Source organism: Lagenorhynchus albirostris, chromosome 7 (genome assembly GCF_949774975.1).
Source record: "Lagenorhynchus albirostris chromosome 7, mLagAlb1.1, whole genome shotgun sequence".
NCBI lineage: Eukaryota > Metazoa > Chordata > Mammalia > Artiodactyla > Delphinidae > Lagenorhynchus > Lagenorhynchus albirostris.
In genome coordinates this window covers 104,102,833-104,122,493 of record NC_083101.1, presented here as the reverse complement: position 1 = coordinate 104,122,493, position 19,661 = coordinate 104,102,833, and the positions used below count along the sequence as shown (strand labels likewise).

The 19,661-nt window shown below is 40.0% G+C and overlaps 1 protein-coding gene across 9 annotated transcripts in view; it reads left to right on the top strand.

Annotated features, from left to right (window-relative positions):
• The window catches only part of CCDC25 (coiled-coil domain containing 25), a 73,084-nt gene that overhangs the window by 18,097 nt on the left and 35,326 nt on the right, over window positions 1-19,661 (top strand). For 3 of the 9 annotated variants that reach the window (XM_060155753.1, XM_060155751.1, XM_060155752.1), the window contains exons 5-8: window positions 3,386-3,461; window positions 7,472-7,575; window positions 7,778-7,980; window positions 17,192-17,237. In XM_060155753.1, coding sequence (XP_060011736.1) covers window positions 3,386-3,461; window positions 7,472-7,575; window positions 7,778-7,980; window positions 17,192-17,237 — 429 coding nt within the window. Of the gene's footprint in view, window positions 1-3,385; window positions 3,462-5,195; window positions 5,299-6,220; window positions 6,361-7,471; window positions 7,576-7,777; window positions 7,981-9,017; window positions 9,259-17,191; window positions 17,238-19,661 lie in introns of those variants that run through there. The other 6 variants (XR_009541695.1, XR_009541694.1, XR_009541693.1 and 3 more) reach the window with 6 other exon arrangements.

Here is a 19,661-nt window from a genome sequence, read left to right as displayed (position 1 = left end):
ACTCTGTATGACAGACTCTAGGTCCATCCACCTCACTACAATTAAGTCAATTTCGTTTCTTCTTATGGCTGAGTAATATTCCATTCTATATATGTGCCACATCTTCTTCATCCATTCATCTGTTGATGGACATTTAGGTTTCTTCCATGTCCTGGCTATTGTAAATAGTGCTACACTGAACACTGGTACATATCTCATTTTGAATTATGGTTTTCTCAAAATGGATTAAAGACCTAAATGCAAGACCAGACACTGTAAAACTCTTAGAGGAAAACAGGAAAAACACTCTTTGGCATAAACCACAGCAAGATCTTCTTTGACCCACCTCCTAGAGTAATGAAAATTAAAACAAAAGTAGACAAATGGGACCTAATTAAACTTAAAAGCTTTTAAGCAAAGGAAACCGTAAACAAGACAAAAAGACAACCCTCAGAATGGGAGAAAATATTTACAAATGAAACAACGGACAAAGGATTAATCGCCAAAATATGTGAACAGCTCTTGGAGCTCGATATCAAAAAGATTGTATTACTTTTAAAGTGACAGTTTACAAGCTTTTTCACGGTACTGCATTATTTTCATATTTATTGTTTTGACTGGCTGCTTTGAGTTGATAATATGCCACAGTTAATTTGAAAGCTCTGTTGTCGGAATATAAGTTGTTTACAGTTTTCAGCGTTATGAATCCCCAACAAGAAATCTTTTTTTAATGAACTACTTTCTATTTTTCTTTTCTTTTCTTTCTTTCTTTTTTTTTTTAGAGTAGTTCTCAGAAATGAAATTACTGAGTCAAAATATTAAAAACATTTTGATAACTCCTTTTATGCCAGATTGCCCTTTGAAAATATTATGCTGGTTTAAAATGCTGCCTGATATATATAGGTTTTCTAAAAACTTTTTGGGTTTTTATAACTTCAGAAAAATAGCAATCTTTTGACCATTTTAATAAATACAAGATGCTACTTCATTATGCTTATAATATTTACTCCTTAATTTACTAACAAGGTAAAACATTCTACCACATCTTTACTTATTCTATTTATATTTTTGAGAACTGTGTTGTAAAAAAAAAAAAAAAAAGAGGAAGGTTGTGAGCTCTTTGCTGGAACAAAATTCTGAATTTTCCTAGGCAACTTCTTGCCATTTTGGAACTATTTTAAGTCTAGAGAAGATAAAGTATGGTGTTCCCAACTTTCCTTTTGGTTCAGATTAAATTTTTTCCTTTGGGTTCTGCTGCATCAGAAAATGGAAATAACGGTGGGTAGTCCCAAGTTCACATTATCACCAGTTAGACCTTGTTTGAACAGGAGTTTGATTTCATTTTCTTTTGGAAGCACATAATGTGCTAGATAAAAATATGTGCTCCTTAAGGAACTTTTACCTGGTTGATCTCCTGCAGTAAACGACATAGCCCTTTGCACTTAGTAGGTACCACGTAAGTGTTGGAGATGCAGTGAGACTAAGTATAAGTAGTTCAGAACCCAAACTCTGGAGCCAAACTGCCAGCTTTGTATCCTAGCCTTGCTGCTTACCAGCTGTGCGACTCTGAGCAAGTTATTCAGCTGTGTGCGTTTCCTCATCTGTAAAAGGGAGCTGACAGTCCCTGTCTTACTGGGTTGTTGTGAGAATTAAATGAGCTAGCATTACTGAAGCATTTAGAATAATGCTTCAGTTAAGCATTATTAGCAGTGCTTAGCACATGCTAAGCACTATGTGTGTTCATTCTTTCTTTGTCAAATTCAGGTGAATTCAACCCAAGCCTTGAAGATCATGGATATTCAACAAGTGTTTTTTTCCTAGGCTTATTTGATTTTTGAAAACCTATAGAAAAAAATCTCACTTATCAAGAGGTTGCTTATCTCATTAACACAGATGGCACAAAGCCCACAGTCGAAATTCTGGCCTTTACATGTGGAGAGTACCTACACTCTCCATGCAGAGTTTGTTTACTCTGACTTCATGCATAATGCTAAGCTGAATTATTTTATTTTATTTTATTTGGTCTGCTCATATTATATTAGAAGTAGCAAAACAAGAAGAGGCTATTGCTTCAGGAAAAGCAATAGGTACAGGTAGCAAGAAGGGATGTTGTGACATAGCCTGATATCAAGGACCAAGAAGCTGTACGTTTCCACAGAAACTCCATAAGCACCACACTCTGGGGCCAATTGTTAGAGCATGGCTTTAGTTAGTCCTGGGTTCATCTCTCAGCTCTGTCACTTACTAAATATTGGGGAGTTTGGCCTAGTTGCTTCACCTCGCTAAACTTCATTTTCTTCATTGGCAAAGTGAGCGTAGTACTATCCATTTCATATGGCCATTTATTTAGTGTACCTAGCACTCAAAAAGCAGATATTCAAAAAGTGGTAGCTATTGTTTTGTTTTTTAATTATTTATTTGATTTATTTAGTATAGGGTCAGTCAGCTTCTGTGTATTTTAGATGCCCCTGAAGGCATCACTATCACTATATTAGAGCCTAGTGTGAAGGTTGATACTCATGATGGTGACATTGTGTTATCAAGATGGTAAATTCAGATTCCTCTGTTTAAGTGCTCAGGGAATCTCACAGGATGAGATGTGGCGTTAATGTAGTGACAAACTTAAATCACGTATTTTTTGGTGAAAATTTAGGTAATTGAGATTTCCATTTTGAAACATTTAAAATAAGGAAAAAAATAGAAACCTAATGGAATAAACTTAATTTATCTCAACTATTTAGGTAGATAAAACATTGCATTCCCAGACAGAAGTGCTTCAGTAATCCCATGCCTAACAGCCAAGTGCTGAGTTGATTTCCACTAGCTCTTGCCTCAGATATTTTTATTCTTTTGGAATGGCTTTGCTTATTCAGCTTTGACTTTGATACAGTATCTGTAAAGAGAATGAAGCAGTATTTTTTCTCTTTTACGGTAGAAGGTTATATCTAACACACCAGGAGCTTGGTTCCTGACTAATGCCGAGGGTAGATGACCTACCAGATCATGGAGACCCAAAACTATAAGATGTCTCTTGAGAGCAAGTTTGTAGGGACCTCAGCTAAGAAGACTTCCCATTGCCAAAAATAGGCACCATTTCTCCACAAGGTTTCTAAAAGTAAGAAAGAGAAGAGGGAAAAATTACTCAGACATAAATACAGTTAATATTTTAGTAGTTTTCTTTCATACCCTGTTTTCTTCCCCACTTATTAAGTCAGGATTTTCCATATTACTGCCTTCTCTTAAACATTTCCACAATGGACTTCGTTTTTCAATGTTTTGAAATACAGTTGAAGAGCCTCTGCTTTTAATAAAATGGTGCCTAGTAAGGTAGCAAAGCCCTATAAAAGTGCTCCAGTATTGATCAGTGACAAGGTAGTGGACCATTTGGTTTATTCTTGTGTTTCAGGGGGAGAAAATAGAAGACATTCCAAAGGAAGTACTGATGGACTGTGCCCATCTTGTGAAGGCCAATAGCATTCAAGGTCAGTTTTCCTAGAGGTGTTTTCAGAATTAGCACCACTTTCTCTGTGTCTGAAATGGATTACATCTTAGAGAACATATTACTGACTTTAGCTTGAGTCAAGGGAATGACATGTAATATGCCTTTCCCCTGTTTTGTTCTTTAAGATGGCAGTTGCACTACCTGTCAGAGAACTGAAAGCCAACCTCCCAGCCCCTCTAATTTTCATGGCCCTATCTCAAGCCTTTTTTACCCTGTTTTCTTTACCTTGAATAGAAAATTGTCTAGGGCTTCCCTGGTGGCGCAGTGGTTAAGAACCGGCCTGCCAATGCAGGGGACACAGGTTTGAGCCCTGGTCTGGGAAGATCCCACATGCCGCAGAGCAACTAAGCCCGTGCGCCACAACTACTGAGACTGAGCTCTAGAGTCCACGTGCCACAACTACTGAAGCCCGTGCACCTAGAGCCCATGCTCCACAACAAGAGAAGCCACTACAGTGAGAAGCCCGCACACAGCAACAGACCCAATGCAACCAAAAATAAATAATAAATTAATTAATTAATAAAAAAAAAAGAAAATTGTCTAGACCTGCCTACCCCTAACGTTACTTGTAGAAAGACTTTTGGAAATTACATTATGTTAATTGCCAAGCAAGAGATGTGTCTCATGGCTTTATTTGTAATGTTGGTTGATGTCTTTGTTTCCATTACTTTTTACTAGATTCTAGAACCCAAGTCTCCCAATTACTCTTTCCTACTTTTTCTTTCTTTCCTTCTCTCCTTCCATACTTTCTTCTCTCTGTAAATTGTGAAGGTGTCAAGTCCGTTGATCTTGTTATCTCCCAGAGAATCTTAAATAATATGTTTAGGGTGATGCATTAGAATCAGTATTTTTACAGTGCTCTCCAGGTGATTCTAATGTGCAAAGAGTGTTGAGACAATTGGCCTCCATGTTTTAAGTAGGACCTGCAGTATTGGCCTTGGTGCTGGTTTAGTTCTACTGTACAAGATTTAATTTGTCAAGTCAGTATAGGTCAAGAAGGACAATTAATGGAGTGGAGGAGGCAGTTATAAAGGGGAGCTGGGTGATGGTATTCTGCTAGGAATGAGCTAGTAGACTGGATTTTAGTTGTAGGACATGGACCTAGATAAGGTAGAGGTAAGTTTGGTTTGATATAAAATTGAGGGGTGATCCAGAGGGTTCGGAAAAAATATGGTTTGCATAGAAGATAAGCATGGGGCAGACCAGAGACGACGGCAGGTACCGGGAGCTGGTGATTATAGAAGAGCTGGGCAGTGTGCTCCCTCCCCCATCACTTAGGCTGCGTTTCCTGCATCTCACTCGGCAGATTTACTGAATCAGGTGCCTAGCCAAAGAAACTGGAAGTCTTGTCTTACAGAGCCATTCATTTTCAACTCCATAAATCATTAAACTGCAGTTAGTTTTAGGACATTGCATTTTTATGAGTAGAAGAAGAGCTCCTCAGATTTCCAGTTAAAATCTTTGGTTATGGAAAGAAAAATAATAAAAATTGAAACTACGTCATTATCCTCCTTCCTTGTGTGTTGCAACCTCTTTAATGTGTTTTCGTGCCCCTGGCTAGCAGATGTGAATTTATTAAAAGAGCTTTGGACTCTTGCTCTTATTCTTGGCCCGGCCTCTTTCTTCTTAATCCCTTTATAGTTTACTAGTTCTAAAGAAAACAGAAAAGAGGAAGAGTCATTGAATCACTGAATCACTCTTCTCTCCTCTTCAGCCTTCCACAGGGATAGCTCACTCATAAGGAGCTAAGCCCAAGCGTCTCACTCTCAGGAGTCAATAGCAGAGGATGCTGAGGAGTGAAGAAGATTGTCTTTGCTGTGAGATTTGCTAAGTACACTACATTTGCGTCACTGTGTTACTAAAATATTTCCCTCCCTGGTTGACCACCTTCAGCGCTGTTTGTCATCATAGAATCTGGTCAGCCTCTTCTTTATTCATTTTATAATCTCTTGCCAGATTAAACTTTCTAAAAGCTTAGACACTGTCTGTGACACCCTTCACCTTGCCTCTACAGTTAAACCCAAACTTCCTAAGCTGGCATTTAAGCATCTCTGATCTGACCACAGACTTTGTTTCCCTTCATGTATTTCATACTCCAGCCAAAGCAGATATTTGCTGGTTTCCTGCTTTGTGCCTTTGCTTGTATTGTTCCCTCTGCCCTCAATGTTACACTCCTGCTCAGTCATCACATGTCTAGATTCGAGCTAAGGTTCAAGGGCTACACTGTAGTTATAGTAATAGTAATAACAGCTAGCATTGAATGTTAATTACATGCCTGGCACTGTGCCAAGAATATTACAAATTGTTCATTTATCAACTCTACTGAAGTAAGATATTACTTTCATTTTATAGATGAGGAAGCTGAATTTAAGAAGTTAAGAATTAAGGAACTTAACCTCTCCCACGGAGCCTTTTCCTTCCTCCAGCTTTGAGTGACCACTGCCCTCTCTGAACTCCCTTAACTCTTTACCTGTATCTTTCCAATATCACTTGATAACTTCTAATTTTCATTGAAATTATTTATGTACTTATCTGCCTTCCTTTAACCTTCAAAGGCAGGATCCATCATCTGATCCATGTTTGTATCTCCCACAGTGCCTTGCACATGGAGTTGTTTTTTTTTTTACTTAATTTTGAAAAAAATTTCAAGCCTACAGAAAAGTTGAAAGAAAATTTAGAATCAACAGTTTTTCCGTATTTGTTTGCCTTCTCCCTGTAATTCACGCAATGTTTTTTTAGCTGAACCATTTGAAAGAAAATCACAGGCGTCATGACGGTTCAGCATGTCCTAAGAAGTACATTGTCCTAAGCAACTGCATTACAGTGATCAAATTCAGGAAATTTAACATCGGTAGAATACTGTTATACAGAGTTCATATGTAAGTTTTGTCAGTTGTCCCACTACCATCACTTTATAGCATTTTTTTTTTTGATCCAGGATCATACGTTCTATTCACTTGTCATGTATCGCTGGTCTCCTTTAATCTGGACACTTCTTTGTCTTTCAAGACGTTGACACTTTTAGAGTGGAGACCGCTTTGGCTTGGTCTGATGCTTCCTGTTCAGTAGGACCACATTACGCATTTTGTGGCAGGAATACTATGTAAGTGAAGTCTTGTGCATTACAGTCAGGAGGCACATGCTACCAGTTTGCCTCAGTTTTGGCGATGTTAACTGATCGCTTAGGTAAGGTCGTGTTCACCAGATTTCCCCAGTGTACATGGTCACTTAATAACCATTGAAATGTATTGCCATCTAATTTAGAAGGGCCTTAGAGAGCACTGGACCAGTGATTAAACTGTGATTCTCAGAGCCGCCTGGGAGGCTGTCAGGGGTGGAGGGGAAACACGAAGTGGGGGTGGTGAGGGGAGAGGAGGAGGGGTGAGCAGGATACCTGGCACCCCTTTCCTCCAGAGCATCTCTGCTTTGATTACTTTGTTATGTTTTCTTTGGTAAAAGAGGTTCCACAGCTAAAGAAACAAAAACCAGAAAGCTCTACTAAACTAGTCCAGTTTCCTCATGTTTCAGATGAGACGCCAGGAGCCATGGGGATTTTCCCAAAGCGACACAGCTGGTTTATGGTAGTGCAGGGTAGAAGCCGGTGTCTTGAATCACTTTATCTTGCTGCTTACCCTTTGTTACATCAAGGGCTTCTTTGAGAATCTGAGGAAACCTGTTTGGTCCTTTTCTGTTTAAAAACACATACAATAAAATTTGCATTCAATTTTAGAGAGTCTCAAAGATCCCTGAAGCTGATCTCTTGACCCTGCTTTTCATCAGAATACTTTAGCTTGAATTGCTGGTCTGCTTTCCCATTTGCCTTTGTGGGTGGCTTCTTTTTAAAAAAAAAGTATTTTGTGGTTTCAAACACTCGGTGGCTTGTTCATTCTCAGCCTTTTCCTTTGTTGGATTATGGTGACAATTGTGGGTGAGGGGATGCATTGCTCAGCGTCCTCCTCCCCACATGTTGAAGACAGTCTCTCTTGGCAGGCTGCAAGATGAACAACGTCAATGTGGTTTATACCCCGTGGTCTAACCTGAAGAAAACGGCCGACATGGATGTGGGACAGATAGGCTTTCACAGGCAGAAGGACGTAAGTGTGAACATCACCGGAGGTGGCAGTGCCCTGGCGCTGAGTGGGTGTCTGTCTCTGCTGTTGAGGACTCAGTGCGATGTCTCTTTCCTAAAGGGAATCAAGCTGGGTTACTAAGCTGCTGGAAAGCCCTGCCCTATTCTGGGGGGAAGAAAAAAAACATAAAGATTCAGTTTTTTTTTTTCTCTCCATCTCCCTCAAGGTGAAAATTGTGACAGTAGAGAAGAAAGTGAATGAGATCCTGAACCGATTGGAAAAGACCAAAATGGAGCGGTTCCCAGACCTAGAGGCAGAGAAAGAATGCAGAGACCGCGAAGAGAGGAATGAGAAGAAAGCCCAGATTCAGGAAATGAAAAGGAAAGAAAAGGAAGAGATGAAAAAGAAGAGGGAGATGGACGAACTTAGGTATGTTGGAGTTAAGGTACTGACGTTGACCTTGGAGAGTCTGCACTGCTGATTTAATTAGGGGTTAACCTTTAAGAATGGTACAGTTGGCCCTGTGTATCCACGGATCCAGTCAACCATGGTTCAAAAATGATTGGGGGTGGAAAAAATTCCAGAAAGTTCCAAAAAGCAACACTTGAATTTCCCTTGTGCTGGCAACTGTTGACATAGCATTTACCTTTATGACTATTTACACAGCATTTACAGTGTGTCAGATATTATAAGTAATCTACAGATGATTTAAAGTATATGGGAGGATGTATGTAGGTTATATGCAAGTACTATGCCATTTTTATAAGGGACTTGAGCATCCGCAGGTTTTGGTATCTGAGGGGGGTCCTGGAACCAATCCCCCATGGATTCCGAGGGACAAGTGTATTCTGGTATTCTGGTAGATGAAGGGACATATAATGAGCTCCAAGCCTTAAATGAGTTAGAATAAGGCATTTATGCTAATGTGTTGGTCAAATGAATTGCCCTTTTATAGGGGCAGGATATGAGAGTGTACAAAATAAAATAACTAATTTTAATCTTAGTTTGGTTTGTAAACATCTTCAGGGAAAGAAGAGATACTATATTGAGTGTTTTACATTAGCTATGGTATTTGAATGAAAATGTCTCAGCTCTAAAGGCCAGTGTTAGTAACTCTTAAAAGCTGTTTTTAAAACCTCTCTTTTATAGATTTCGAAAGTTTAAAGTAATTAATGTGGAGAGGCCTGCTCCAAAACACAGCATTTTTAAACAATAAATAGTAGTTAAAACACATCTTGGATCCTGAAATTCTAGTGTATAAGGCCATGAAAGTACTGATTGTATTAGTTTTCTATTGTTACTATAACAAATTACCACAAATTTAGTGGCTTAAAATGACATAGATTTATCATCTTACAGTTCTTCATGTTAGAAGTTCAAAATAGTTCTCACTGAGCTAGAATCAAGGTGTCTGCGGGGCTGTGTTTCTTTCTGGAGCTCTAAGAGAAAATCTGCTTACCTTCCAGCTCCTAGAGGCCACCCACACTCCTTGGCTTGTGACTCCTTCCTCTTCAAGGCCAGCAACAGTGCATCTCTCTGCCCCTTCATAGTCACGGCCCCCTCTCTGACCACAGCCTTCTCTGCTTCTAAGGACCAATGTGATGACGTTGGGCCCACCCAGATACTGCGTGATAATCTCCCCATCTAAGATCTTTTTTAATTTTAATTTTATTTTAAAATGATAAAATTTATTCAGTTTTGTAAATTGAACATCAAACCTCTTTTAAATTAAATTTAAATAAGTGAATCGGACACAAATGGAGAGAAATCACAGGAACTCTATTAACAGAAAGGGAATGAATTCTGGAATCTATTGGTTTTTAGAAAAATAGTGCTGAGTAGTAGCTGGACAGCATTCCGGGCACTTTCATTTCAGCATCTTCCCAGAAGTCCTTGCAAATGTCATTTATCTCAATGCTCTCAGGTTCACAAGAACTTCTAGAGCTGAACTACTTTTCTCTTCCTGCTTGTATTACACAATGAACCATTGTACTTTCATCATCTTACCTTATCCACTCTCTTTTTCCATTCCTCATTATTATTCACCAAGACAGGTTCCATGCCTTTTCAGAGTGCCAAGTTATCAGCTCCATTCTCACTGTGTCAAGCAGTCTTCATGACAATTTATAGTCTTCTCTTTATTACAACTCTAAATTTCCATAGGGTGAAGTCTAAAGAAGATATGTATGAGCTTTGTTTTTGTATAGTTTTATGTTTTTTTGGGTTTTTTTAACATCTTTATTGGAGTATAATTGCTTTACAATAGTGTGTTAGTTTCTGCTTTATAACAAAGTGAATCAGCTATACATATACATATATCCCCATATCTCTTCCCTCTTGCGTCTCCCTTCCTCCCACCCTCCCTATCCCACCCCTTCCCATCTAAGATCTTTAATTAAAGTCCCTTCTGCCATGTGAGGTAACACATTCGCAGGTTCTGGAGATTAGGATGTAGACATTTGAGTAAGATCATTATTCTGCCTGCTATACTGACTCTCTATAGATGCATAGTACTATACCTGAAGGGGCCTCAGTTTTTCTTTGAGAAAGAAGAAAATTAATCCTGCCACTTCTAGTCACAGAATTCCTAGATTTTTTCCCACTATTTTCCATAGATTTCATTTGTGATAAGTATACCAAAAAAAAAAAAGTTATTGATTCCTTTGGGAAGGGTATAGGATCAATATGAGCTGTCTTGCCCTGTCCTGACCTAGTTTCCTTGGAATACCCTGGATTATTAGAAAGATCATTGGGCCAGAGTGGAGATTTTATGATCAAGCACTGGTATTTATTCGTTATCCATATGCACGCGTCCCTGTTGGGGGTTCTGCTAAAACAGGGTGAGTGACTGCATTTACAATACAATATTCAAATGGAGAACTCCGGAAGTGTTACCCCAAGTTATAAGCTGCCAGCATGAGACAGACTGATGCAGAGATTTAAACGTTCAATTTGACGTAGAATTGTGAGTCCATTTTGTGTTGTGAGTGAAAGACAAATTACCAATACCATTAGTTTTGAAAAATGTATGGAATTTTGAGTGATACAGGATTTAGACTAGTTTATTCTTTTTGCTTTTAGTGCGGAGTGGAGAAAAAATTGAAAACATGCCTTTTTGTGCCTCTTAAAACTCTACCGTAATGTTGTTTAGAGACATAATATTATATGTTAGAAATATAATGTCACTTAATTTATTTACAACATTTTTTTTAGACTTGTAAGGTCTTTATATTTTTTTTAATATTTATTTATTTGGCTGCGTCGGATCTTAGTTGTGGCCCTCGGGATCTTTGTTGCAGCGTGTGGGCTCTTAGCTGTGGCATGCATGTGGGATCTAGTTCCCAGACCAGGGATCCAACCCAGGCCCCCTGCACTGGAAGTGCAGTGTCTTCCGCACTGGACCACCAGGGAAGTCCCTACTTATAACATTCAATAAGAAAGATTAGCTAACATTTTTGGACACTTGTCATCTGCCCAACACTGTATTGTGCTTTACTGCATTATCTCATTTAATCCTAACAGTAGCCATGTGATCATCTGCATTTTGTAGAAGAGGAAACAGACTGAGGAGCAGTTAAGTAACTCACTCAGAGGCACGTAGCTTGTCTCGGTCTGATTCTCAAGCTCACACACACTGTTACCACTCTCTTCTGCCCTCTGTTCAGTCCATTCCGCAGCTTCTGTGAAACTCCAGCAAAAAGCTCTAAGCTTCGGACTTGTTCTATAACCTGTTTTTATACACTTGCAGTGCTAGCATCATTTTAATTTCTGTCTTTGACTCTTCCACCCGAGAGATCAAAGGCTATGCCTACAAAATCTTCTCATTCTGAAGTCTTTCACTTGCCTTTCTGACAAGGAAAATACCATTAAATTTCACCAACAGTTGATTCTTTTGTTTGGACCATCTGGTAAGGAATGTCCAATTTAGTTGCTGTGATAGCTGAAGAAAATTGACTTCTGAGTCTTCAGGGGATTCTACAGACAAACTGAGAAGATAGTCTCATCCTGGACAGTATCCCCAGTGCTTCCAGATGATTTCAGGGAAGAAATTCTTAACAGCCTCACACCCAGAAGATATCCAACTTCTTTCCAATTCTAAAGCCATTATTTAGACTCTAGACTCCTTTTTTCAACTTTCTGAACAGGAATGGCAGTAAGCTTTTCATTTCTAATTTCTACCAGGAGAAAAAAAAATGGATGGAATTGTCATTGTATAGTCCAGGTTCTCTGAACTCTAGTCAGGAGTATATCCATTAGCCTCGGGATCAGAACAGAACAAAGCCCACAACACAGAAGGCACCAACTTCCTTCTCAGATGAAACAAGCAGCAGCCCCTGGAGACAGAACTCCATCTTGTTCTTGCAAATGAGTACTTTACCCTTGTCCTCGGTGTGCAGAAATTCCAGTGATCTGATAATGTAGATAGGTCTACATAAAGATCATCCTTTTAGGTAGTTTTTTGAAGAAATATTTAGATTGTTTGGGAGGACGCCAAAGTGTGGAGGCTAAATGATAGCAGTATATTAACATCTTCTATTAACCATTTTATTCATTCACACAATAATGAAAAGTTCCCCTTATTTAGGCTTCACATATTAATTCTCACTTACCCATCTTGTTCGTTAGCTCTTTAGACAGCTTTTTAGCTCACACTTGCCCTGTCAGCCTAGTATCTCGTGGGATTTTAGTTTAGAGAATCTTTGTATAGGGTTAGGTGTAGGGAGGAAGCCTCACATGGCATGTTCTTTCCGTACCTGCTACACTGTAAGCCATACATAGAGTAAGAGGATGTAGCAAAAGAGAGTCTACATAGGTTTTGACAGTAGTCAGAGCCTTAGAAGTGACCTTGCCTGGAAAGTTAGAGAAGCAGAACAGCTTCTACTCAGTTTCCATGTAGTTTTTGGAGAGGTCCTTCAGGCAGGTACCTGTGAGTCTCCCAGGGGACACCACAGATTCTGTGGAAGAGTGTCCGTGGCTCCCTGCAATGTGTCGTAGTCAGTTTCATCTCAGTAGTTGGATTCATGGTTACAGACTGCTTACCTGCTGTGTTTATTTTTTTTTTAATACATCTTTATTGGAGTAAAATTGCTTCACAATGCTGGGCTGGTTTCTGTTGTACAACAAAGTGAGTCAGCTATATGTATACATATATCCCCATATCCCCTCCCTCTTGCACCTCACTCCCACCCTCCCTATCCCACCCCTCTTTAGTCGTTGCAAAGCACCAAGCTGATCTCCCTGTGCTATGCATCTGCTTCCCACTAGCTATCTGTTTTACATTTGGTAGTGTATATATGTCCATGCCACTCTCTCACTTTGTCCCAGCTTCCCCTTCCCCCCTGCCCCCCTGCCCCCATATCCTCAAGTCCATTCTCTACGTCTGCATCTTTATTCCTGCCCTGCCACTAGGTTCATCAGTACCATTTTTTTTAATATTCCGTATATATGTGCTAGCATACGGTATTTGTTTTTCTTTTTCTGACTTAATTCACTCTATATGACCGACTCTGGGCCCGTCCACCTCACTACAAATAACTCAGTTTCGTTTCTTTTTATGGCTGAGTAATATTCCATTGTATATATGTGCCACATCTTCTTTATCCATTCATCTGTTGATGGACACTTAGGTTGCTTCCATGTCCTGGCTATTGTAAATAGTGCTGCAGTGAACATTGTGGTACATGTCTCTTTTCAAATTATGCTTTTCTCAGGGTATAATCTTGTGTTCACTTACTTGGCTTTTGTCATACTGTAACAAACATCTATTAACATCAAAATGAAGCTCACCATCTGAACATTGAAACCGGAAGAAACAAGCAAGTCAATACCAGATCAGAAAAGACCAAGGGTGGGGCCTGAGTTTACCTGAGATGGGGATATTTAAATTTGGGAGTCTCAGAGATCAGAATTGGAACCTGAGGTTCAGGTGATTGAAGTCAGGAAAGTACAAGACCCAGGTAAGATGGCAAGTCACAGGTAAGCATGTCGTCAGTCTGAGAATTGGCATGAACTTGATTTGGGGGCAGAGATTACTTTAGCAAGGAGGTTAATGTGTGAAAGGTTATAGCTGATCAGTGGCAAAGCAGGAATTCAAACTCAAGTCTGTAATTCTGAAGTCCACACTTCTACTGTAGCTTGCTGCCTGTGAGGCAAAGAATGCCCAGGTTGGCAAGACCTGAGTCAAGGTGATTCAAAGGCAAATAAAAGAACGAAAAATTAGGTACATTGGAGAGTGACTTAAAAGGTTTTGTTTAGTCCAGAATTTCATGCTGTAAGTGCTAAGGAACGACTGTAGGTTTCCTGGGATATTAGGAAGGAGAAAACTTGTTGGAAGGGTTTATTGGCGACGTGTCAAGGAGGTAATGGTGAGACCAGTGATCGAAAGGATGGTATGGTCAGGTGTAGAAGTGGCTGCTTTCACTGAACCTCCTGTTGTTTCTCTCTCACACACTACTGCTGCTGCCTTCCATAAATAATGCTGTGTTGTGCCACAGGTCTTTGTTTTAATGATAAGCTCCCTCAAAGCAGCACTTCTGCATTCCTGTATCTCCTTGAATGTGACCCTGTGCTTTGCACATGCAGTGAGTGACTCGTCAGTACATTACAGGTGAATAAGTAACTGAAATTAGCTTCCCTTGATACAGTGATGCTTGAGCTAAGATCCAAACTATTTTGCTAGTTAAAAGGGCAGGGGCAGTGGAAAGAGTACTGGAAGCAGAAGGAACCGTGTGTGCAAAGACCACATCACAGGACTAAAAGCCGACCCAAACGTCTGGAGCAGCAGGGGTGAGGGAGCCCAGGGATCAAGGGCTAGTCCAGCAGGGCCTTGTTGGTCATGTCTGTCTTCAGGCTGAGGGTTTTGTGAGGTCATTGGAGAGTGTTAAAGTCAGGGGTAGTGTGATGAGGTTTGTGTTTTGGAAAGGTCATGTGACTGACCTGATTGGAAAGGGTGCCAGGTAGGGGTGTGGCTAGGCCAGTAGCTGTCCACATGACAGAGTTAGTCGCTTGGGCTGTGGTGGTGATGTGGAGGCAGAGAGAACTGGACCAATGAGAAATAGTTTTCAAAACTGGATGAGGATTTGAAAATAGATTGGATTCAGAGGAGGGGCAGGGAAAAGAATGACTGCGGGGATTCTGGCTTGTGAAATGGAATGGATAGTGATGCTATTGTTTGAGCTAGGAAATGCTGGAAAGGAACCAAACTGTTTTTGGTTGGAGGGAAGACCATGAGTTGGGTATGGACATAGGAATCTGAAAGTGTCTTTGAGGTATCCCCCGAAAAAGTCAGACAGGCAGTTGGATTAATGGGTTGGAGCGCAGAGGAGGTGTGTGGCCTAAAGAAGGGTAATTTGTGTGTTGTTTTCATACGAGTGGGAATTCGGACCCTGTGGTTCCTGAACCTGGCTCGTAGATGCCCACAGCTGGGCACTTGAAGATATTTTAATCTTCACAGGTGATTTTAAAATAAAGTTGGAAGTGAGGTTCTCTGCTCTTAACTACTTTTTTATCAACATGGCTTTCTCTTTCTGCTCATGCAACTTATTGATCTTATCTGTCCATTTATATCTTATTGATACTACTGACTCTTACAAGCATCATTACTATCTCTCTCTGGGTGTCTCCCAGCTCATTGTCTCTGTCCGTGACAAGTCTCCTTCCCTCTGGTCCTCAGTTTCCAGTTTCTACAGTTCATATTTACTTGGTTGTCCCACCATCACTTCAAGTGTGACATTGTCCTAAACCAAGTACATCTTCTTTGCAACATTTTCCCATTTCTCTCAGTTGTAACATTATTTCCTTCAGATCACTCATGCTAGAAACCTTGGTGTCATCTTTGATTCCTCTCAGATTTATCCCTTCTTACCGGCACAGCCGTTAACCCCTTGCGTTCATGCCCTCAAGGTGGGATATTGTGGTGGACTGGAGCACGATGGCCTGACTATAAGCTTGGGAGTCAGATCTGGGTTCAAAACCTCCCTCCCCACTTGTTCGCTGTGACACCTTGGACAGCTTCCGTAACTCCTGTGTGTATAGTGGGCCTGCTGCTATCCCTTGCCTTAGGAAGTGGTTGTGGGGATGAGCAGTAATTTATGAAACACATAATACAGGTCCTAGCAAGTAAAGGGTCCTTGGTAAATGGTAAGTACCGTTGTCATTAACTGGTCTCCTTGCCTTAATTGCCCTTCTCCCTCTCTTGTCTCTACTACAGATTATGTTTTTAAATTTATTTTTTAAAAATATATTTATTTGGTTGCACTGGGTCTTAGTTGTGGCAGGCAGACTACTTAGTTATGGTAGGTGGGCTCCTTAGTTGTGGCACATGGGCTCCTTAGTTGCGGCTCACAGGCTCCTTGGTTGTGGCTCTCCGGCTCCTTAGTTGTGGCTTGCAGGCTCCTCAATGGTAGCTCACCGGCTCCTTAGTTGTGGCATGCAAACTCTTAGCTGCGGCATGCATGTGGGATCTAGTTCGTTAACTAGGGGTCGAACCCAGGCCCCCTTCCTTGGGAGCATGGAGTCTTTTTTTATTTTTTTTCCGGCACGTGGGCCTCTCACCGCTGTGGCCTCTCCCGTTGCGGAGCACAGGCTCAGCGGCCATGGCTTATGGGCCCAGCCGCTCCGCGGCATGCGGGATCCTCCCGGACCGGGGCACGAACCCGCGTCCCCCGCATTGCCAGGCAGACCCTCAACCGCTGCGCCACCAGGGAAGTCCCAAGGGAGCACGGAATCTTAACCACTGCACCACCAGGGAAGTCCCCGGATTACACTTTTTAAAACACTGGTATTATGTGGTCTTACTTTCCTTTGTCTCTTTATGTATTTTTACTAGAACTTTTTATGTAGCCACTACTGAATAGGTCTTATTTCCTTTCCTGATAAGCTTTTTGGGGTTAGGCTTTGTCTTATTCATCATTTTCTCGTTTCTTCCCATTCCATTTTCTCCCCAGGCTTAGCGCAGGGTCTTATACATCATGAATATTTAATAAATACTTGTCGAATCTCATCTGTCTACTCAATCGTGTACTGTGGCTTCCTGCTGATCGCACTGCTTTGACTCACATAGTTAGGACAAGGTAACTTAGCCCCACACATCCGGCCTGATTTCCCGCTACTTGGCTTTCAGACTCCACTTGAGTTGGTTTGAAATGTCATTGTAAGTACCATCTCTTTGCCTTTGCTCATGCCGATCTCTGCATCTGCCCTCCTCAGTCATCCTCCCTACTTGTCAGGCTCAGTTTGGGTTACACGTCACCTGAGAAGAGTACCCCGACAGCCCTTTCCACACTAATGTGTTTCTTCTTTTGAATTCCTGTAGATCTATAGTCTGGACAGTGTACTTCAGGTCTGAATCATCTCTGCTCTTGGCTATAGATGAAGTTCCTCATCTGAATAATGCCACCACCTCACCGTTATTGTGGAAGTGACATGATATGAGTGAGCAAGCGTGTTTGTAAACTATAAAGTGTAGTGCACATGTTATTTATTGTCATAGATATTTATCCTTTATATGTTGCAATCTCCTTGAGCTCAGCAGGGATTATATTTTCTTCGAAAGGCCCTCAGCATTGCTAGATACCTGGTAAAGGTTCATGAGATAATTGGCAGCCAAATAACCTTACTTTAAATGTGTTTTTTCTTCTAGGAGCTATTCATCACTAATGAAAGTTGAGAATATGTCTTCAAATCAGGTATGTTCAAGTTCTTTGCTCTAATGTTGTGCCTTGAAATAATTCACTAAGTTTTTAATGACCGAGTTTCTGGCCAGTGTTGGTTCACATGTTGCAGATGGCTTGACGTGGTTTGGCAACAGTCATACACTCAGGTGGATTCTATTAGACATTGACCGCCCCCCCCCTTCCCTGTGGACTTTGCCTTGTGTTTGTTTTTAAGTAGGTCACCTCGTGGAAAGAGATTGTTACACCTTGTCTGTTGTGAAGTGCAGGTCTGTTAGTATTTATAGGACTTTCCCATTCCCCATTCCCCTCTTTTCTAGTTGCAGGCATGCAAAAGTGCCTTTATCTATTACATGTTAATGTGACCGTAGATTCTATATTGTAATTGAGCGAGGACAAAATTATCACCTTCAGTTAAATGAAACAAAAGATCTTATTTGTAGTCTAAACAGCAGTATTGGTTGTCTTCATGTTCCTCAGGACCTACGATAAAGGGAAATGGTGATCCACGTGTCTTTCCCAAAATTTATTTTGAAGTGTCTAGAGATAGTACAATTTAGCTATTATTAAACAGTCTTTGCGGAAAATTGAAATTAGGTGGATATATTTGCTATGTTGAATGTTTATAGTATAATGTATGATGCTTTAGATCTGTGTTGTCCAGTGCACTGGGCACTCATTGCATGTGGCTATTTAAATTACATTTAATTTGATTTAATTTAAAAATTCAGTTTCTCAGTCACACTAGCCATGTGTGGCTAGTGGCTATGATATTCGATAGTATAGAAATAGAACATTTCCGTCACAGCAAAAAATACTGTTAAACAGAACTGCTCTAGATGCTTGGAAATAACAGAATTTAAGGTCCCTTAAGGGTTACCTAGCCAAACCCCATATTCAGTGCATGAATTATAATTGTTAATAGGATTTTACACCTTGTTCATAGCTATATATCCTTCTAAAAATGGATAAGAACAATATGTTTATTCCTGTCTCTTTGAAAAACTAAATTTATGAGTCTCCTTTATGAGTCAGAGATGTATCTTCATAATTTATTCCTGAAAAATTCCAGAGTAGCATTATGTAATTAAATAGAACCTTGAATTTGAAGTTTAGACACTTAAACTGTCATTTACTAATTGGATAAGACTAATAAAGTTATTTAACCTCTCAGAAGGAGTATTCATCAGCAATAAAAGGAGACATATTACTTCCTGAGGCTGTTCTGAAATTTAAACAAGGTCACGTGTGTGAAAGTTCTTCTTTGACTTAGACAATATAAACGGTCATTACTATTTCTTATCCTTGTAGTCCTTAGTTGTTATTTACACACAGAGTATCAGTATCAGAAGATGAGACGTATTTAATCCCTTCTGGAAACTATTCTTAGAAAACAGTTTAACAGTTGAGCAGAAGTCTTTAACATAACCCAAATCTAATGTCTTTGTTGTGATTGTTGTTGCTATTGAAGTTTCCTGTTATTTAGAGACAACTTTTCAGCAGAAATCTGGCACGTATATTATGTTATGACCTTAGGCATTTTCATCATGGATTTTCAAAGTTTGAATGTTGTTTTGGAATTAAGAAATAAACACACACACACATGCGCGCGTGTGCGCACGCAAATATACATATGTATACAAACACCACCATAATATAGCTACGGATGTTAAAAGTTCCAGAATTAGGAAGTCAGATTTGTAGACCAAAGGATTATTAACCCTTCTGCCTTTCCTCTCTCCCCCATTGCTGCTACCTCTGTTCCTGAGGCCCAGGTTGGAATCGGGTTCAAATTTCTGAGAAGTTTTGCATTGGGTGTTTCCATTCTCTCTCTCTCTCTCAGTGGTAGGACTCACACAGCTTTTCCCCATACTTCAAAAGGATGGGCTTTCATTCTCTTTGTAACTGTCTTCTGTTAAGGGGACGCAGACCTTTTTTTGATCCACTTTGGCCTCATGATCAGTTGATTTTCAGTCAAAGGCTGGTGTTTACATAAGATATGACTTAATTTTTAATTTAGCTTATATAAGTTCATCAGGAAAAATATTAGTCTTCCACTCTGAGGTTGGTTTTAATTTTGAGTTTTTGCTCTCCTATGTAGAATAATTCTCTTCAATCTATAATTTCTTTCTAATCTTTCTAAATTAGGCATCAGGAACCATCAGCAGTTACTTTTGACATTTTATTTGCATATCACTTTTTAAGTGGATGACAAGAAACCTATTTTGCTACGCTGAAAAACATATTGACTCTTAAAGGGAATCTAAAATACAAAAATTGTCCAAATCAAGTCTTGGATCGCAGCTATATATTTAAACGTTACTTTAATCCCAAACACAGATCCCCAGACACATGGCAACTCTGCAGATCTAACCCCCACAGCCTTTATAGGGAGTAATTTACTTGGATTGCCCCCAAGCCACATTATCTTAGTGAGTT